Below are 17887 nucleotides of genomic sequence, written 5' to 3'. Positions count from 1 at the left end.
CAGGGTCATGTCCTGGTTGGACCACTTTGGTGGTATGTAGGGAATGAATTGCAGGGTGTGCTGGCAGGGACAGAGGGATGGAAAGGATCTCTAGCAGTTTAGTTTCTTTCCTTTTTTTTTTTTGAGACAGAGTCTCACTCTGTCACCCTGGGTAGAGTGTTGTGGCATCATCATAGCTCACAGCAGCCTCAATCTCTTGGACTCAGACAATCCTCTTGCCTTAGCCTCACCAGTAGCTGGGACTACAGGAGTCCTCCAAGATGCCCAGCTAGTTTTTCTATTTTTAGTAGAGATGGGGTCTCACTCTTGCTCAGGCTGGTCTCAAACTCCTGAGCTCAAGCAATCCATCTGACTTGGCATCCCAGGGTGCTAGGATTATCAACTTGAGCCACTGTGCCTGGCCTTCTAGCAGTTTAGTTTAATTTTCAGAAGATGGAATTTAAGTTTTAGAAGATAGAATTGATAGGACCTGGTGATTGGCCTCACAAAAGAGCAGGGCAGCTTTCTGGGTGCATCCCTTGATCAGGGAATACAGGCAGGAGGAGAGGGTTTGAGGGGGAAGGGTTAGGAGGCCCATCTTGGACATGGTGAGGGTGAGAAGCCCATGAGACACTCAGGGACAGCTGCTCTGAAGGCAGGTGGGTATGTGTATATAGGTTCAGAGCACGGGAGAGGAGTTGGTAGCACAGCTGCTGGAAGGTTCTGAGTATGTGTATTGATCACAGCAGTATTAAGCAAGGGTATCAGGTACCTGTGCCAGGAGGGCCAGGCTGGGCATGGGCAGGGAGACCACCCAGGAGGAGCCTATTGCAGCAAACCAGGTTCCAGGGGTGAGGCTGGAGGCCATGGTGACTGAGGATGACAGTGGAGAAAGGCAGAGGTGATTTGGTGCTCCTGGGTGTGTTTCCTCTTCTGTATAGAGGAGATAGACGACACCACAGAGCTCATTAGATTTGCAGTGAAGCTGTTGTGTGATGTCGCATGTTGAGGGCCAGTGCAGTACTGGCACATGGCTGATTAATGGAATCTCTGGGGCCTGGCAGTGAGACACATAGTCTGGTTGAAAGCACTGGCCTAGGAGTTTGAGACTGGCCTGGGCAACAAAGCAGGGCCCTATCTTTACAACAAATCAAAATAAAAAAGTTACTGAGTGTGTTATGCACGTGTAGTCCCAGCTACTTGGGAGGCTGTGGTGGGAGGATCGCTTAATTCCAGGTGTTCAATGCTACAGTGAGCTATGGTGATGTCGCTGCACTCCATCCTGGTGACAGGGCAGAGACCCTGTCTCAAAAGAAAAAAAAAAAAAAAGGAAAGTGCTAGTTGGCCTTTGTTAGACACAGGGAAATAGGCAGTTGGTTGTGGGGGTGGAGTGTTGAGAATGGCTTCTGTGGTGGAGTTTAGATGTCACAGAGCTGGCCAAGCAATTGCTGAGCAGACAGGTGGCCAGCAGGACTGGCACCCAGGGAAGAGCTGGGGCTCCAAATGCAGGTTTGGGAGTCCCTAAGCCATGAGAGTGACTATCACTGGGGGGGCCAGGGAAAGGTGAGAGAAATGTGGCAGGCAGGGGACCCAGCCCAGAGGGGTGGCAGGTGAGGGACAGGGATGAGTCAGCAGAAAGCAGAGCAGCAGAGGAAGAGTGTGGTACATGAGTCTCTGGTGTCATCTCTCCTAAGCCAGAAGCAAACCAAGCTTGGTTGTTTCACCTTCTTGAGCATAGCATGATGCATGTTTCTGGCAGATGGAAATACTTTTTGAAATATCTGCCTTGTTGGGTTATCTAGAAATCACTATGCCTCCTTGTTTGCACAGGTGCTGGTGAGATGACTATGCTGACTGACCGGGGCCTCGCACCCTGGGACCAAAGAAATTCCCACACAGTGGTCCACACAAGAGCTGAAAGGTTTCCCTGGGGCTCCTTTAGCCAGCTGCCCCTAAAAATGTAATGTGGTTTAGTTTAAGAAAAGTGTTGTATATGCTGCTTTGGGGGGATGTAGCTGCAGATAAAAGAAGCTCTGTGCTCTGTGGAAGTGTGTTTGCAACAGACAGATGTGGAAAGGCTGTATGTGTAGGTTTAAGAAATGGCAGATAAATCACAAGGGAGCTGTGTTCATCTCGAGGTGTGTGTCTGTAGCCACTGGCGGCAGTGCGGGGTGGCAGTGGTGTGCACATCTAGTATGTATTAGATCGCTGCAGGTACTGGTGTTTTTGCATGCAGCCTCTGAGTGTGTGTGTATTGTGGAGGTGGTATAAGGTAGGACAAATGACAGTGTTTGTTTTTGGATTATAGCTACATCCCCAAGAGCAAATGAACAAATAACACAAAATGGGGGTGGAGGCAGAGTATGTGTGCATGCTTGTGTGTGCACGTGTGTTTATACATGTGTATTCAGAGGCTTACACGTGTGTATAGGTTTCCTCACTTGGTTTGTATGTTCATAACTTGAGCAGTTTGTCTCTTCCTGCCTGTTGCTTTAACTGAAGGCTCCCAGTAGGCCGGTAGGTGGCTATGTGGCACGTGTTTGGAGCTGGGGGCCTGGCTTCTCTTACAAGAAGCCCGCCTGCCTGGGGAGGTGTATCCTAGTTACAGGAACTGCCTCCGTCCCCTCTGTCCCCTCTTTCTTCCCTCTTCTCTCTTGACTCATTGGGTAGCAGGTCCCAAGCTGGTGATGGCTGCCTGCCTGAGCTGGGCCCATGTGGCTCTCTCCCTGCACTGCAGTGGCCATCTAGCCTGTGGCCCCTTTGCTTCACCCAGCTGTTAAGAAGGCCTTTGCTGTCTTGGAGCCTGTGGCTCGAGTGGCTAAGGTGCCAGCCACATACACCTAAGGTGGTGGGTTCGAATCCAGCCTGGGCCCGCCAAACAACAATGACGGCTGCAACCAAAAAAATAGCCAGGTGTTGTGGTGGGCGCCTGTGGTCCCAGCTACTTGGGAAGCTGAGGCAGGAGACTCACTTGAGCCCAGGAGTTGGAGGTTGCTGTGAGCTGTGATGCCATGACACTCTACCCAGGGGGACAGCTTGAGGCTCTGTCTCAAAAAAAAAAAAAAGAAGGCCTTTGCCCTAGAATCCGAATCCAAATCAAAAGGGGGCTCAGAAACTATCTAGTCTCAGACCCCTTTTTGCAAGAGAGGTGCTCAGCAAGGTTAGATGAATAGAGTGGCAGTCACATAGCATTTGGTGGCAGAACTGGGTTTTCTGAATTCTATGTCCTGAGGCCTTTCCTCCCTTAGGTGGGTGGGGAACTGCAGGGTGGTTGGGTCCTTGTGTGTAAAGGCTTCATGTGTGAATTGTGTGAAGGACTATATGTGTCACTTGATCGCTAAGTGCCTATGTGTGTCAGTGTGTCACTGAGCATGTCTTGGGTGAGCCCTGCAAAACAGCTACTAGTGTGAGCATATCCCCATCTGTCTCTGAGATGTAATGGAATGCAGGGAGGAGCCTGTCTGGGGGAGTCAGGAAGCCTCTGGCCACACCTGGCCCTGGTCCCAATTTTCTGTGTGACATTGAGCAGTCACTTCCCTGTCCTAGGCCTCAGTTTCCTGAAATGTCACGTGAGAGTTGGGCCCTCTTGGGTGGACTGGCTCTGCGTGTGCAGAGTTGACTTGGGAACAGTGCTGTCTCTGCCTCTTTAACAGCAAAACTGTTCTCTGAGATGGAGGCTTCCAGGTTGGGGGGGACACCTCAGGGCCTGTGTAAGCTCAGGGAACTTGGGCCCCTCATTCCCCTGCAGTCCTTACCCATGGCACCCTTGTTAACAGTCCTTTTTTCTTCTTTCTCTGCTTCCTCCTCCTCTGAACCTTGCTGGCTGCAGAGGAGCACCCCATGGAAGGTGAGTGAAGCTTCTCAGTTACTAGGGTAATGGATCTGTCATCATGGGGGTCCTATGTGAGGGGTGTCAGTGGCCACGCAAGAACTCCTTTGCCTGCCATGTTTGGTGTTCCTCCAGGGAAGGACATCTGGGGTTCTCTCTTGGCTACCTTGTCCCCCCACCCATCCCCTCTTTCTTGGTTTGGTGGGAGAACTGCCAGATGGAGGTCAGGGCCTTGCCCTCACCCGCTTCTCTCCACTCTGCTGAGTAGCCTTTCTTCTTCCTCTCAGGAGAGGGACAGAGAACCCGAGGGAAGAGATGGGAGTGGGGGTGGGGTGGGGAGGAAGTGTTCAGAAGGGAGGGCCTGTCTCTCTGGCCCAGCTTAAGGAGCTTAGAAGGGGCTGGGGTATGCTGGGGGTGACTGCTGCCCCAGAAGCCCATGCTTGGGAAGAACCCCCGCTCTGGGGTCTGGCACCTCTGCTGTAGGGCACAGTGGGCTGAAGGGCAGTGGAGAGCTCTGGCAAAGTGGGGTGCTAGGTCCCTGGGTCAGGTGCTGACACTGGCTGCAGGGCCCTGTCCGTGTCCCGTGGGTAGTAGGTGGGTGTGGTCTGCTTCTCCCTTCAGCCCAGTGGGAGGGCCAGGGTGAGGGTCTCTCTGTCCATTCTTTCCCGGCTTCTGTTCTGTTTACCTTGCTCCCCGTCTTGGTTTTGTCTTCTCTTTTCCTCCGGGGCTTTGTCCCTGGACCTCTTTCTATCTGTCCTTCCCCAGGCTCTCTCTGGGTTTCGGTCATTCTCTGAACTTTCCCTCTCACTTTGGTTTCCCCTGTTTCTTTTTCTTCTTGGGATAGACTAAGAGCAGGGAGAGGAAAGACTGTGTTGGGTGGCCCAGGCTTGAAGGCTGGGCTGAAGGTGACCACCATGAAAGGGGTCGAAGGACGTCGCAGGACAGGCGCTTCCCTGGGAAGGCCGGAGAGGGAGGGCAAGCCTAGGCTAGGTCCCTGGGCCCACGGCCTACAGGGGTGGGGCAGGAGAGAGCCAAGGGCGCAAGATCCTGGGAAAGCAAGGCAGCAAGGGGCTCTTGGCCCCCATGTGTGGCTGGAGCCCATTTTTCCTTGTGGTGTCAATGGTGTGGCTTGTCTCTCTCTCTGGATGCCTCTTCTCCTTGGAGGTCCTCAGCTCCCCTGATCCTAGCAGGCAGCACCTGTGTGGGTGTGTGTGCACGTGTGCATGTGTGTTCATACAGCTGTGCTCGTTTGTGCATTTCTGTGTGCCTCTGTGCACGTCTTTGGACGTGTGCATGTACATGTAACCCAGCTTGTCTGAGTGTTTGTGTGTGCTGTTCCCCTTCATCGTGTGTCTTCTGTTGTGTGGCCCACATCTCTGTGTACCTCTGCAGGAGCGTCAATGTCTTTGTGTGTCTGCATCTGTGTTTGCATCTCTGTGTGTCAGTGTTTACCTCTTTGTGTGTGTCAGAGAGAGTCTGCTTGTCTGGGTGGATGCAGCCTTCTGAGGGCTAGAGATAAGATTTAGTGCTGATGTGACTTTTACTTGCTCTTGATGTCATGTCTCCTCTGGAACAAAGAGAGGAAGAAAGAGGGAAAAAAGGGTGGAGGAGAGAGGCTTGGGAGGAGGAAAGAGGGAGCAGAGAGAGGCAGGCTGGAGAGGGGGCAGGAGAAGAGGTCAGGAAAGAAGGACTCAAGCCTCAAGCTGAGGTGGCTTGGCCAAGAGGTGAAAGCAGGAGGGTGCTGTGGGGAGAGGGGAAATGCAGCAAGGGGGATAACAGACAGGGCAGGAAGGGAAGCAGGGCTTCCAGGGCCAGAGGGGAGAAGGCCTGTGTATGCCGCCTTGACATTTCTCTGGGTGGCATGGTGGTCCACTGGTTTAGAGGTGTGTATATCTGCACATCCGTAGCTACGCAGGGTGTGTATGTGAGGCTGTGTGTGTGTGTACACACCCAGCATGTGATGCATCTGTGTGTCTCTCTGGGACATGTCTGTGTGCCTGCTCATGTGCCTCTCAAACTTGTCCCCTATAATCGCCTGCCTTGCTCTGCTGGTGGTCCTCTCTGGGGTTTCTGTAGGAGAGGCAGGTCCGAAAGTGGGGAGGTGGCTTTGCCAGGTGGTAGGCTGGGGCCCCTGTGGACCCTGGATTACCCTTGCAGATCTATAAGGAGTCCTCTGTGCCTTCACCCTCTCTTCCCAGCCCTGACACTGTGCCCAGGCCCAGCTTTCTCCAAGAGATCAGACATCCTGCCCTGCAGCCTTGCCAAACACCTCCTGTTTCCTCTTAGACTCTCTTGTAACAGGGAGGGGAGCCCCAGAAGCAGCAAGCTAAAGTGCCCTAGGAAGGGAGCCCTGGCAATGCCATTCATCACTGCCACCTCCTGTCCAGTGGTAGGAGTAGGGGCTGGCACCCAGGTGGACATGGGGAGGAGAATACCCCAGCGGGGCGGGGGCCAAGAGGAGGTGGCAGGGACTCAGATGGGGGCAGACTTCAGGGAGAGAACCTTTGGGCCAGCTGAGGCTGAGCAGGTCTAGACAGGAAGAGAACTGGCCTCCCCTTCACCAAGATGGCTGGTGCTGTCACGCCTGAGGGAGCTGAGCAGCTGGTTGCCGTGGTGACAGAGGGAGACTGCCGAATGCTAATGAGGCTGGCAAGGAGCTGGGCAGTGAAAGGGTCTGTGGAGGGGCAGGACATGTGACTTTCCCCCCAGCTGCAGCCAGGCCTTTGTGGGTCAGAGGGTGGGTTAACAGGGCACTGGCTTGGGGTGGGCAGAAGACTAGATTCCCAAGGGTGGGAGCTCGAGGGCAAGGCTGCTTAAGATAAGAGAGTCAGCTGAGGGTTTAGGGCCCCAGAGTCTGGGTGCTGGGTCTAGGGGGTTTGGAAGAAGGTGCTAGTAATTCTTGGGGAAAGAGTTGGTAGGAGGCTTTCAGAACAAGGAGTGAGGAGACTCAGTACAAATGCTTGGGTCCCCACCTGTGCGGTGGATGAAGACCTGTGTCCTCCCAAAGAGCTGTTCTGTCCTAAGGTTGCTCTCAGCAGCTGTGGCCTTCCCCTGCAACAAGCCTCAAACCCAGAAGGGGGGAGAAACTGACGCCACCCCAGAGAGCTGGGGAGGAGAGGGAAATGTGGATCATCTGGCCATGTCGGCCACTGGGGCCAGGCCTTTGGCCCCTGGCCATGCCCTTCTGGCCCCTTCACTGCCTCTCCTCCTGGACCCTGGCATCTTGGCCCTCTGCTTTGTCTTGGAGACACTTGTAGCTTTTTTTTTAGAGACAGTCTTACTTGATCACCCTTGGTAGAGTGCTGTTGTGGCACAGCTTACAGCAACCTCCAACTCTTGGGCTTAGGCGATTCTCTTGCCTCAGCCTTACCAGTAGCTGGGACTACAGGCGCCTGCCACAACATCTGGCTATATTTTTGTTGCAGTTTGGCCGGGGCTGGGTTTGAACCCACCACTTTCGGTATATGGGGCCGGTGCCCTACACACTAAGCCACAGGCACTGCCCGAGACACTTGTAGCTCTTTAACCTTGATACATCTGCCCCAGCCCCTGCTTCCTATCCTTAGGGCCCATATCAGATTGCCATAGCACCTGGGATGGTTTCTAAAGGCAACAGGTATTATAGGGATGTGCCCTTTCCCCCTCCTCTTGGTCAGACACCATAGGAGGGAGGATGGGCTTGGGGTCTCTGAGGTTTGGTAGGGCTGGCTGGTCACCTCAGGGAGCCCTGGGTCTCAGTCTAGCTTTGAGGCCTGGGCTACCTGCTTCTCTGGGAGAGCTTCCTGTACGGCCAAATTCTCTGTCTCTAGGGCTGGGAAGGGTATCTCCGGTTAGGATTGACAAAGCTCTTTCAAGGGGCCAAGGTAATCCTGGATGGAAATCCCAGTGGATCTTGCTCTTAGTGAGGCCCTCTCTGGTCAGAGTCAGAGGGGGTCCGTGGAGTAATTTGTGAATGAGGTGCTTTGACCTCTCTGGCAGCTGGGCCTCCTCCCCTGGGGCTGGGCTGTCCTCTTTGGACCTTGCTTTGCAAAAGCTCTGAGCCCAGTGTCCCACTGTCTCAGTGTTTCCAAGGACTTCACCTCCTACATGCTCCCTCTCTAAACTTACCCTTCGGAGCCCCAGCTTCCTCTTAAACCCAGGAGTGCACATTCCCTACTGTCCCCACAGAGGTTGGTGGGGGAGGGCGGGTAGCTGGGAGGATTAGAACTGGATAGCTGTGTTTCTAAGCCTCTTTTGTGGGGGATTCTTTTAGGCTCAGGTTCCTCATAGCTCCCACCCTCCCTGCTTCGCTGACAGGGCCAGTGGGGTCACCGGGATTGGGGTGTGGGGGTTGGAGGTCCCCTTGCCCGCTCAATCCCACGCTAACAGGACACTCTCTCTCTCTCCAGGTGGCTTTGATTTTTGTGTCGTGTTTTATTTTCTCCTCCATCTGAATTGTTTTTCTCGTTGACCATTTTTTTTTTTCTCTCCGCCTCCCGGAAGAAAAAAAAAAGAAAAAAAGAAAAAGGAAAAAGCAGCCCTTCCAGCTTCATGCTTCTCCTCCTTTTCCTTTTTTTTTCCGGCAAGAAGAAAAAAAAGAAACCAAAATCTCTCCCCGTGCAGCGACTCCCCGCCCCCTCCTTCCTCTGGTTCTGCCTGTCCCCCTCTCACCCTCTCTGCCACCCTAATCTCTCTCTCTCTTCCCCTGTCGTGCCCTTACTCACTGTTTCGGCATCGGGCCCCTCTCCTCAGCTCCTGGGCTGGGGCTTTTCCCCGATGTCTGTCACAAGTTAAAAAGGGTTTTTAAATTGTGGCAGCAAAAGCTTTTTTCCCCCTTCTCTCTGGCTGATTTTGATGACTCGTGTTTTCTTTGTTTCTTTCCCCTTTTCTTTCTTTTTTTCTTCTTTTTTTTCCTTTTCTTTCTTTCTCTCCTTCCCCTTTCCAAGGTCCGGCTCACCTGACGTTAAACAGCGAAGGTATGGTTTGAAGTTCTGGTTTGGTTTGGATTGGATTGTCCCCAACCTACTCCTGCATTTTCTGTTCTTCTCCTTGTCCCTCTTGTCCCCATCCCCTCCTCCACCTGTCCTGCCACCTTCCTTCCTTTCCCACCCCCTTCCTCTGTCATATCTTAAGTTTATTTGGGGGGTGCTGGGGTGGGGGCGGGAGGCTCGTCCTGGTCTGTGCTCTCCCCTTCCCTGCACACCCTGATACGCTCCATCTGCCCTCATCTCACCTTGGTTTCTGACATCAAGAGATGTTTGAACTCCTGCCGTTGTCTCCAGTCAATCTTTTTTTTTTTTTTTTTTTTGGCGTTTTCTAGTAGTGTACCTTGCTTTTTTTCTTTCTCATGGTGGTATTTGATTTCCTTCCACTCATTCTGATCATTCTTTCTTTTCTATGAGCCCAAGTAAAAAGAGAAAAGCATGATCTGGAGAAAGAGGATCTTAGACAGCCTCACCCCCCTCAACCTGCTGCTGTGGGATGTCCCCCCATAATTGGAATAAAGAGAGAAAGAGGGGGTTGGAGGTGTAGGGTCCCTCCCTTCCCACAGTGCCCTCTATCCCGCACACCTTCACCCTCCTATCTTTTGAACAGAGATGTTTTAACCCTATTTGACAGATGTTGACAGTGAGGACCAAAGATGAAATCACTTGCTAGTAACTATATAAGCCTTAATTGGTGGTATGGTTGGAACTAGGAATTTAGTTTAATCCTCTTTCAACCAAGTCCCTGCCATCTTTGAAAGCCCTGGTGTTAAGCAAAACTGGAGACAGAACCCAGGTGTCCTCATTGCTTTGGCCTCCATACCCCTCCCCCATGACTGCTTCTCTCAGAGCTTAGGTTTTTGGCCTCCCAGACCCTTTGGCACTGTTGCCCCTGCCTTGCTCAGCCCTCTGTTGGGGACAATCTGGCAGAGGGACAGCGTGGGGCCCCTGGTCTATATGTAGGGAGATATATGCAGGGAGAGCCTATAGGACCAAGACTGGGCTGTGGGGAGAGACTTGCATACATCTGAAGTTGGGATGGATTCAGGCCTGGGGTGGGAAGGAACCTGGGATACCTGCAGGGTTGCAAAGTTATGACAAGAAATATGGGCAAAGTGGAAGTCCCGTGGGGAATCAGGAGCAGAAGTGTGGCTAGTTCACTCTCATCCTTCCCTTCCAATGCCCAGTTTTGACTGTAGCTCCTTTGTTATAGGTGAAGGCCCTCTCAAGGGATACCAGAACTCCCCCACCAAAGTTCCACAGCTTGGGTTGTTCTTGTTTTAGTTCTGCAGATTTGGGATTGGGGTTGGAGCCCAGATAGAGATCTCACCCCATCCCTGAGTCCCCTCATCTTGAAGCCGTCCTGTGGATCTGGTGATAGGGATGGGTTTTACCCGGGTGCTGAGCAGTGCTGAGTGAACTGTGTTCACTGGCAGGAGTGGGTGGAGAATTTCTGCCTGGAACCCAGACATGGTAACAGGTGCCTGCCGGCGCCTTCAGAGGCCTGGGTGCTGAGGAGTGGTGGGGTTGGTGAGTGAGAAAGAGCTCCTGAGAAAGGGCTTCCCACATCCAGGATGAGCTCCAGCCAGCTAGGACCCTCTTGGTGTGCACAGTTCTTCTGCAGGTGCAGGGGGGAGGGGTGAGAGGGGTGGGGAACAAAGAACAAATAAGAAAGCACTGGGAAGTCCCAGGGCCTAACTGGGAAAGAAGTGGACAAAGGTGACCCTGAGAATCCTTTCTGTAGCAAATGCAACAGTGTAGATGACAAGTGAGAGCCTCAAGGACAGGCAAAGACCAGAAGAGGGGCTTGGCGTGTGAATCAGAGAAGTTTCTGGAGGGGGGTGCCTGTGTTAGGCTTTTGAACAAGCTGAGGAGTATGAACTCTGACCCAGCAGAAAGGTGTGAGCAAAGATGCAAAGTTGGGGAGGACAAGCCTCCTAAAGGTGGTGGCCAGGAGAATGAGTAAGAAATTGGAATGGGGACAACTCTAAGGACAGAGGGCTGTGTGCTTGCTTCGGGAAAGGGTGGCTCCCTCCTGCAGTGAGGCCTCTGCTTCTCTGACCAGTCTCCTTACATCAGGCAAAGCATGGAAGTCAGTGGTCGTGAGTCTGATGGGGTATCTGGGGGCTGATGATTCTTGGTTTGTCAACTGGCTCCTTCCCTAGAGGTCCCAAAGGCAAGAGAGTTCCTAGAGAGGCCCCTTCTCACCTGTATGTCCAAGCAGCACTTCCACCCTGGAGAGGGCCTCCATCACCTCAAGGCTGGGGAGGGACTGGCTGGGTAGTCCCCTGTGCCTGACTCCCCAATTCTGCTTCTCCAGTAGGGTCCTTACTGTTCTCCGAGGGGGGGGCCGGGAGAGGAGGAGCCGGCGATGTGCACCAGCCAACAAAAGGTCAGTGACCCCACAGTCCCCAGAGAGCCCTGCCCTGGCCTTGCTTCGAGCTAACTGTGCCCCCTGAGGGGAAGCCAAGTTTACACAGGACCCCCCTGAGGTGCAGGAACTGGTGGGCCTGCACCCCCAGTGCCATGCTAAGGGCCCCATTTCCTGCTTTGGTGTGAAGGGCCACAAACCTTCATTTCTTTCTCCAAGCCTGGTTTGTCTTGATGGCCTCTTTCTAGAACATAGGAATCTTTATAAGTTGTTTAGGTCAATCCCTAGAAAGTGTCTGTTTTCTGGTAGAGCGACTGGGCAGCAGGGCAACTATCCATTTAACGACCAAATTTTGGGAGCCTACTAGGTGCCCAGCCCAGGAGGACTCTGGTTGGGAAATTTAGCATCTATAATCTGTAGGTATCACACACATCATCTAAATAAACTTTCACAACCCTGTGTGGTAGGGTCATTGCCCTCACTTTACAAATGGGGAAACTGACACTGGCCAGAGACCCGAGGCCAGCATGGGTTCCTTTAGGTGTGTCTTAGGGCTTGGCTCCTTTTTCTATATTGATGTTACCTCTCTTTTTTTTTTTTTTTTGAGACAAAGTCTCACTATGTCACCCTCAGTAGAGTGCTGTGGTGTCACAGCTTACGGCAACCTCAAAGTCTTGGGCTTAAGTGATTCTCTTCCCTCAGCTTCCCAAGTAGCTGGGACTACAGGTACCTGCCACAACACCCTGCTATTTTTTGGTTGTAGTTGTCATTGTTGTTTGGCAGGCCTGGGCTGGGTTTGAACCCACCAGCTTTGGTGTATGTGGCTGGTGCCCTAGCTGCTGAGCTACAGGTGCTAAGCTGAGGCTGCCTCTCTTAAGACAATCTCATTCCCCAGTTTACAGGCCAGTTTAATAACTCTTCAGGGAGCTACAGTGAGGCAGGGGTGTCAGGCACTGGGGCTAGAGACATTCTTTAGTCTCAGTTCTTCTGTCTGTCTGGATTTCCGCCATCCCTGCCCTCTTTCCCAATGGCTTGGTATCTCTTTCAGCTGACCCTAGGGACAGCAGCCAGGCCATGCACCCTGGCTAACCTGAACACTTCAGTGTTCTCTGTATCTACACCTCCCTTAGAAGGCTTGTCATACTACATCATAACTGTCACTTCACCTGTTCACCTCCCCCACTAGACCAAGCTCCCTGAGGACAGGGATTGGGTATTACCATAACCCATGCTTTATACAGCTCTTGGCACCTATGTAGGCATGTGCTCAGCAAATTTATTTTATATGAGTGAATAGTCTCTGTTCCCCAGGGGCTCACTGAGGTTGTAACACATAACTACAATATAGTATGGTCCACATAAAGTCTATGGGAAGTGCAGACTCTGTTCAGAGGAGTTAATCTATTCAAGGAAAGGCAGAGAGGCAGCATAGGTAAAGTTACATACCAGTCCAAAAGTCGTTTATTAGTGGGGTGGTTTACATTTGAAGCTGGACCCTGTCTTTCTCTTTCTAAGATGTCCACAGAAACCTGGAAGGTGGGCTGATGACTAGCTCCATTTTCCAGAGAAGGAAGCCAGGGCTTAGAGCCCAGGTTTGTGACCAGCCAAGGTCACAAAGCTGGTGGTGGAGCCAGTGAGCGCCCAGGTCTTTCTCACATCACACTTCCTCTCCAGGGAGCAGTACAAGATGTTACTAGGCAGTAAGTGCCAAATGAGCAGAACAGACAGCTGTGGCGCTGAGCTGGGGTGGGGTGGGGTAGCGGGGGCTGGAGACCTTCCCAAAAGAGGCCTTTGAGCCGCGTCTGGAAAGGAGGCAGCTGCTATGTCCCTCATGGTGCTTAGGGACCCAGGCTACAGATTCCCCATTTAAGCGAGAGAAATCAGTATCAGAGAATCCCCCCTTCCTGGGCCAGGCGCTATCGCAGTGGTGCTGTTTGTTGCGCCAGCCCTGCTGGGAGTCATAGTTCCTGGCTCCGCCGGCACGGCAAGGTGGGGGAGAGCGCCCCCTGCTGCCTCAGGGCTTGTTCGTCCCAGATCGGGTCTGCGCTCCGTGGAGCACCAGGCGACGCCCCCCCCCACCCCCACCCCCGGCTCTTACCCCAATAAAGGCCCCCACCAGTCCCTTGAAGTCCTGCTCCCGCCCTGCTCTCAGGTTTTCTGTCTCCTTGCCATGCTTGAATTTTCCTGTCCACATTTGCTCCTCTCTTTTCTGCCCCCCCTGCTCAAGGCTTCAGGCCCCCTCGGGCTGCTGAACGGGTCTCCACATCACTGGGCCAGCTCCGGTCTCTGCAGCAAAGGGGCAGGAGCATGTGGAGGCTGTGGGTCCAGAGTGGCTGGTTTTGCCTCCAGTCATTGGAGACCTGAAGCAAAGGCGAGGTGTCAAGGAATGGCCTCATTTCTCCACTTGGCCTTGGCAGACACGGTTGGCCCCAGACCCGCCTCTCTCTTTTTTTCTGGTCTCTTTTGTTCTGTCCCAATCATTTTTTCACGTGGTTGCCTTATTCTTCCGTTTCTCTCTGTTTGACTCTATTTAATGGTATTTTCTTTGACTGCAGTGAAGGTGAGGGAGTGGGAGGAGTGGCTTCTGGGAGGGACTAGTATGTGTGGCAAACCCAAGGTCAAACCCGTTCCCTTTTCTGGTCCTTGAGCCCCTGGCTCTGCCAGTGTCTGGGCAGCAGGCCTGGTTGCTATGGAGACAGCAGGGCCCCAGAAAGCCTTGGCTTTCATTCCCTAGAGGTCCCTGTCCCCCTTTCCTTGCTGGTCCTCTTCCCTTTTCCTTACCTGTCCTCTGAGGGCCTGCTCCTTTTCTTTATCCAGGTAGGTTCCCTTGTCCCTTCTTGCTCCCTGTCAGCCCTGAGCCAGCTCCACTCATCTCTCACATCCTCCCCATTCTTTCCCACCTTCCCTTCTTGTTTCTGCTGGGGTCCTCACCTTGGCTTTCTGGCCCTCCCCCTGGCACCCTATGTTGCCAATGTCCCGATTTTGCTCCAGCCCCCACCAGCCCTGCTGCCCTGTGGCCTCAGGGAACCGGACCTTGCCAGCTGCAGCGAATGCTGTGCCAGGCTCCAGGGCAGCAGCTGGTGCCTTGGCATCCGGAGGCAGTGAGGACAGAGTCTATGGGCAGTCTGCCCAGATGGAGAGAAGCCGCTGGTGTATGCAGAGGAGAGGAAGGGGGTCTGCAGAATTTGCATTCAGAAACCCCCTCCATGGAGCCACACCCTCCCCTTTAGGGAAAGTTAGGGGCCCACTGGAGGCTTTGGGGCATTTATTGAGACTTCCTGCACTTGCAAAGTTCAGTTTCTTCCTAGGGACATAATTTTGTTTGCCCCTCATCCACCCTGTGGATGGCAATATCAGCTGTGTGTCACAGTTTCCTGGCCAGGAGGAATAAGGCCCTCTGGTCCCTCTTGACCCCATATCTAGTTGACTTCCCTCTGCTTGTGCTCTGGCTTGTGAAGGTGTCGGACTAAGTACCCACTTCCTGGTACCACTGAATCATTGTCCTATCACTTGTCAACAAATCACAGAAACTAGCAATCCTTCAGCCTCTTCCAGTAGTTTTTGTTTATGCTTAAAAAGTGCCAGTGGAAGGGCCTTGTGCTGGGTCCTGTGTGCACAAGTGCACTTGCACATAAGTGCACATGCGCAGAGCTAGGCCTGGCCTTGCAATCTCACCCTATCACCCACTGAGGACACACAGGCCGCTCAAAGGCTCTCTGCCTAGGGCCTGTGTGTACTGTCCTTCTCAGGTTAGAGTGAGGAGCTGGGGTGGTGGTGAAAGCTGGCAGGATGGCTACCTGTGAAAGCTCCCCTGTGACCTGCTGCTCCCTGGTACATATCCTTGTCACCTACATTGTGTCTTCCCTGCCCATCCCTATTCCACCAACTCCCATTCGCCTCCTCTGCCCTTTGCTGCATGACACGCTTACTTACTCCATCCCATATGGTGAGGCTGAAATTGTCCCTGGGCCCCGAGATTGGCCATTACCAAAAGAAGGGCAGGAGTCCCTTGGTGCCCAGCCATTGGGGAGAATCTTCAAGGGAAGTCAACTAGAGCCTTGTTTCTCTTTCTTATTCCTTTTTTAAGGGGAGTGGCAAATGGAGGTCTGCTGGGGAGGGGACAGTGAGCACCCTCTGCTTTGCCTGGGCCTGTGGCATCTGCAGCATGTAGTAGCATTCTTGTCAGCAGTCTGGTCAGTCAGTTGATGTGGGAACCACTTAGCAGGCTCTTGGTCTGGAAATGGATGAGGGAGAAGTTGACTTTTGACAACAGAGATGGCAAAGTCGGGAGAGGAGGGCTAACAGGCTAAGGGCTGGGACCCCAGGGATCCTGGTGCCCAGGACCCACACCTAGGTTGCTGGAGGGGACAAGGGAGGCATTGTGTACCTCACCCCACTCAGCCTTCCCCGTCTCCCCACACTGCGGCATCCAGGCAAGGAAGAGTTTGTGGCGACCTTCAAAGGCAATGAGTTCTTCTGCTACGACCTGTCACACAACCCAATCCAGAGCAGCACTGACGAGATCACACTGGCCTTCCGCACCCTGCAGCGCAACGGGCTGATGCTGCACACGGGCAAGTCAGCTGACTATGTCAACCTGTCCCTCAAGTCTGGGGCTGTCTGGCTGGTCATCAACCTAGGCTCCGGTGCCTTTGAGGCCCTCGTGGAACCCGTCAATGGCAAGTTCAACGATAACACCTGGCACGACGTCCGGGTCACCCGAAACCTGCGCCAGGTAGGGGGAGCAAGAAGAAGGCCAGGGGTCAGCCGACCTGGGGTGTACAGAGGTGGGGAGAGGGCCTGCAAAGAGGGCTGGAGGGGTCAGAGCTGGGCAGTAAGGCATATTTCTGGGGAACATGGCTCAGGGCTGTGAGGGTCCTGGTGTGCAGCCTCAGTGGCATCACAGGCTCCAGAGATCAGGCAGCTGGGAGGCTCCAGAGCTGCCTGTGGGCAGGGTCCCTATGCGTGGGAGCAATTTGGGTCTCATGAGTAGGAGCCAAGAACTCGGGGGACCTGGCATAAGGGCAATTGAGGAGATGGGAGGAGTGAGCCAAAGCCTGAGTGGGTGGGCCTGGGGTGCCGTGGGATGGGGATGGGGGTCTCTGGGGTGGGCAGGCTCTGGCCTGCTAGAGCAGGTGTGAGTGTCCTGCCTGACACTAGGGCAGCAAGGTATGGAAGCAAGCCTGAGATAGGATGTGCTTAAACCCCGCTCTTGTTTAACATCACTGCCCCTCTCATCAGAGTGAGAGGAGAGGTGTAGCAGGGGAAAGGGAGAGTAGACCAGGGAGGGTGGGGCCCTGGGGCCCTCCTTTGGGTCTCCTTTGGGCAGAACATGCCGTTCTCTTCCTTCCTTTTCTTCTCCAGGCCCTCCAGCAGTTCCTGGCTTGCCTGTGCCTCTCTGGCTCCTAGGCTGACTCACGCAGGTGCTGGGAGGAGACCCTCCTGGGTGGGCCCCTGTACACATGCCTGTTCTCTGCAGTGTGCCCTCACCTCTTGCTCCCAGATGTCCCACTGGACAAATACTCTTAGGAGTGACCCGTTTCATCTCTCACAGGCCCAGAGAGAGGCTATCACAGTTGAGACCATCTCCCTGGCCCAGCTTTGCTTGACATGAAACCTCCCCAGCTTGTTTCTACCTGTGAGGAGTTACCTCCTCAGGCAGGGTCCAAACCTGACTCTTCTTCCTAAGCAAGAGAGGCCACCGTGGCTCCTATCTCTATCTCCTGGCTCCATGGTCCCAGGTGCTTGGGTCCATGGTCCCATTTGCTGGTGTCTGGGAAGGTCTTCTAGCTCCATCTCTCCTGCATCTCTAGAGATCTACATGAACCAGCAAAACTGAGAGCCCTGCCCTCAGAGGCTCTGTCCTGCTCTCCATAGCCATTCCCTTACTAGTTTCTTCTTTGGACTTCCTGGTTCTGGTGGTGTGGTGGCCACCCTTCTTTGTCTCTCCTCTTTGTCATCAGCTTTGTCTCTCTCTTCCTTCTTTTCCTCCTCCCCTTCCTCCCACTCAAAGGCTTGTCAGTTGGGCTCAGCATCCTGGCTCCCTGCCCACTCTTCTTCCTTGCTCTTGTTTTAAACCACTGCTGATGATCTGGGGATTCCTCCTGGTTTGCGTCCCCCCACCCAGGAGGATGTTGCACTGATCCAGCTGCTCTTCCTGCAGCCTGTGTCACCGGCTGCAGTTGGGCTCCCACTGACCTGCTTGTCCTCTGTTGTCCTGAGTTCTAAAGTGTGGCATAATTGGTGGAGTCCCTCTTCTCAATGCGCTCCTCTTCATGTCATATCATCCCTTTACCACTCCAGAGGTCTGAATTCACAGTCTGAGCACACCCAAGCGTGTCATGTACATTTGTGATACTTTTAGGTACTGCATGCATTTTATTGGTGCTTCTTGCTAGCTTACACTCCCCAGGACCAGTATTGTCACTTGGTACTGCCTTTGGCAAGATGCTGTAAGCCCAGAGTCCCTCTCTACACATCATTTGGCCAAGAAATGTACAGTGCATCCATATTTGGTATAGAGGGAAAAAAATACACGGTCCCTTCCCTCCCAGGAAGGAGACAGGATGAGTCTGTGGAGTGGACAGAGGAGGGCCATGCCAGTGCCAAGTGAGCAGCAGAACCCTCCAGCATGCTGGAACACGGGATACACATAAGAAGAGGGAGAGGTCTGTGGCTAGGAGAGGTGGGGAGGCCACACAGAGGAGGTGACACATGCCCTTGGCAGCATTTTTTTTTTTTTTT

At 53.5% G+C, this 17887-nt stretch overlaps 1 protein-coding gene across 5 annotated transcripts in view; it reads left to right on the top strand.

Annotated features, from left to right (window-relative positions):
- NRXN2 (neurexin 2) overlaps nucleotides 1-17887 on the top strand; it is a 111058-nt gene that overhangs the window by 19187 nt on the left and 73984 nt on the right. For 4 of the 5 annotated variants that reach the window (XM_003798612.1, XM_023518522.1, XM_023518521.1 and 1 more), the window contains 4 exons: nucleotides 3809-3826; nucleotides 8734-8763; nucleotides 11093-11164; nucleotides 15577-15878. In XM_003798612.1, coding sequence (XP_003798660.1) covers nucleotides 3809-3826; nucleotides 8734-8763; nucleotides 11093-11164; nucleotides 15577-15878 — 422 coding nt within the window. The remainder of the gene's footprint in view (nucleotides 1-3808; nucleotides 3827-8733; nucleotides 8764-11092; nucleotides 11165-15576; nucleotides 15879-17887) is intronic. The other variant, XM_003798613.2, reaches the window with a different exon arrangement.

The sequence above is a fragment of the Otolemur garnettii genome, unplaced genomic scaffold (genome assembly GCF_000181295.1).
Source record: "Otolemur garnettii isolate 467f Iridium unplaced genomic scaffold, OtoGar3 scaffold00140, whole genome shotgun sequence".
Taxonomy (NCBI): Eukaryota; Metazoa; Chordata; class Mammalia; order Primates; family Galagidae; genus Otolemur; species Otolemur garnettii.
Note: the sequence above shows the minus strand (reverse complement) of the source record. Positions and strands in the feature narration are given on the sequence as shown.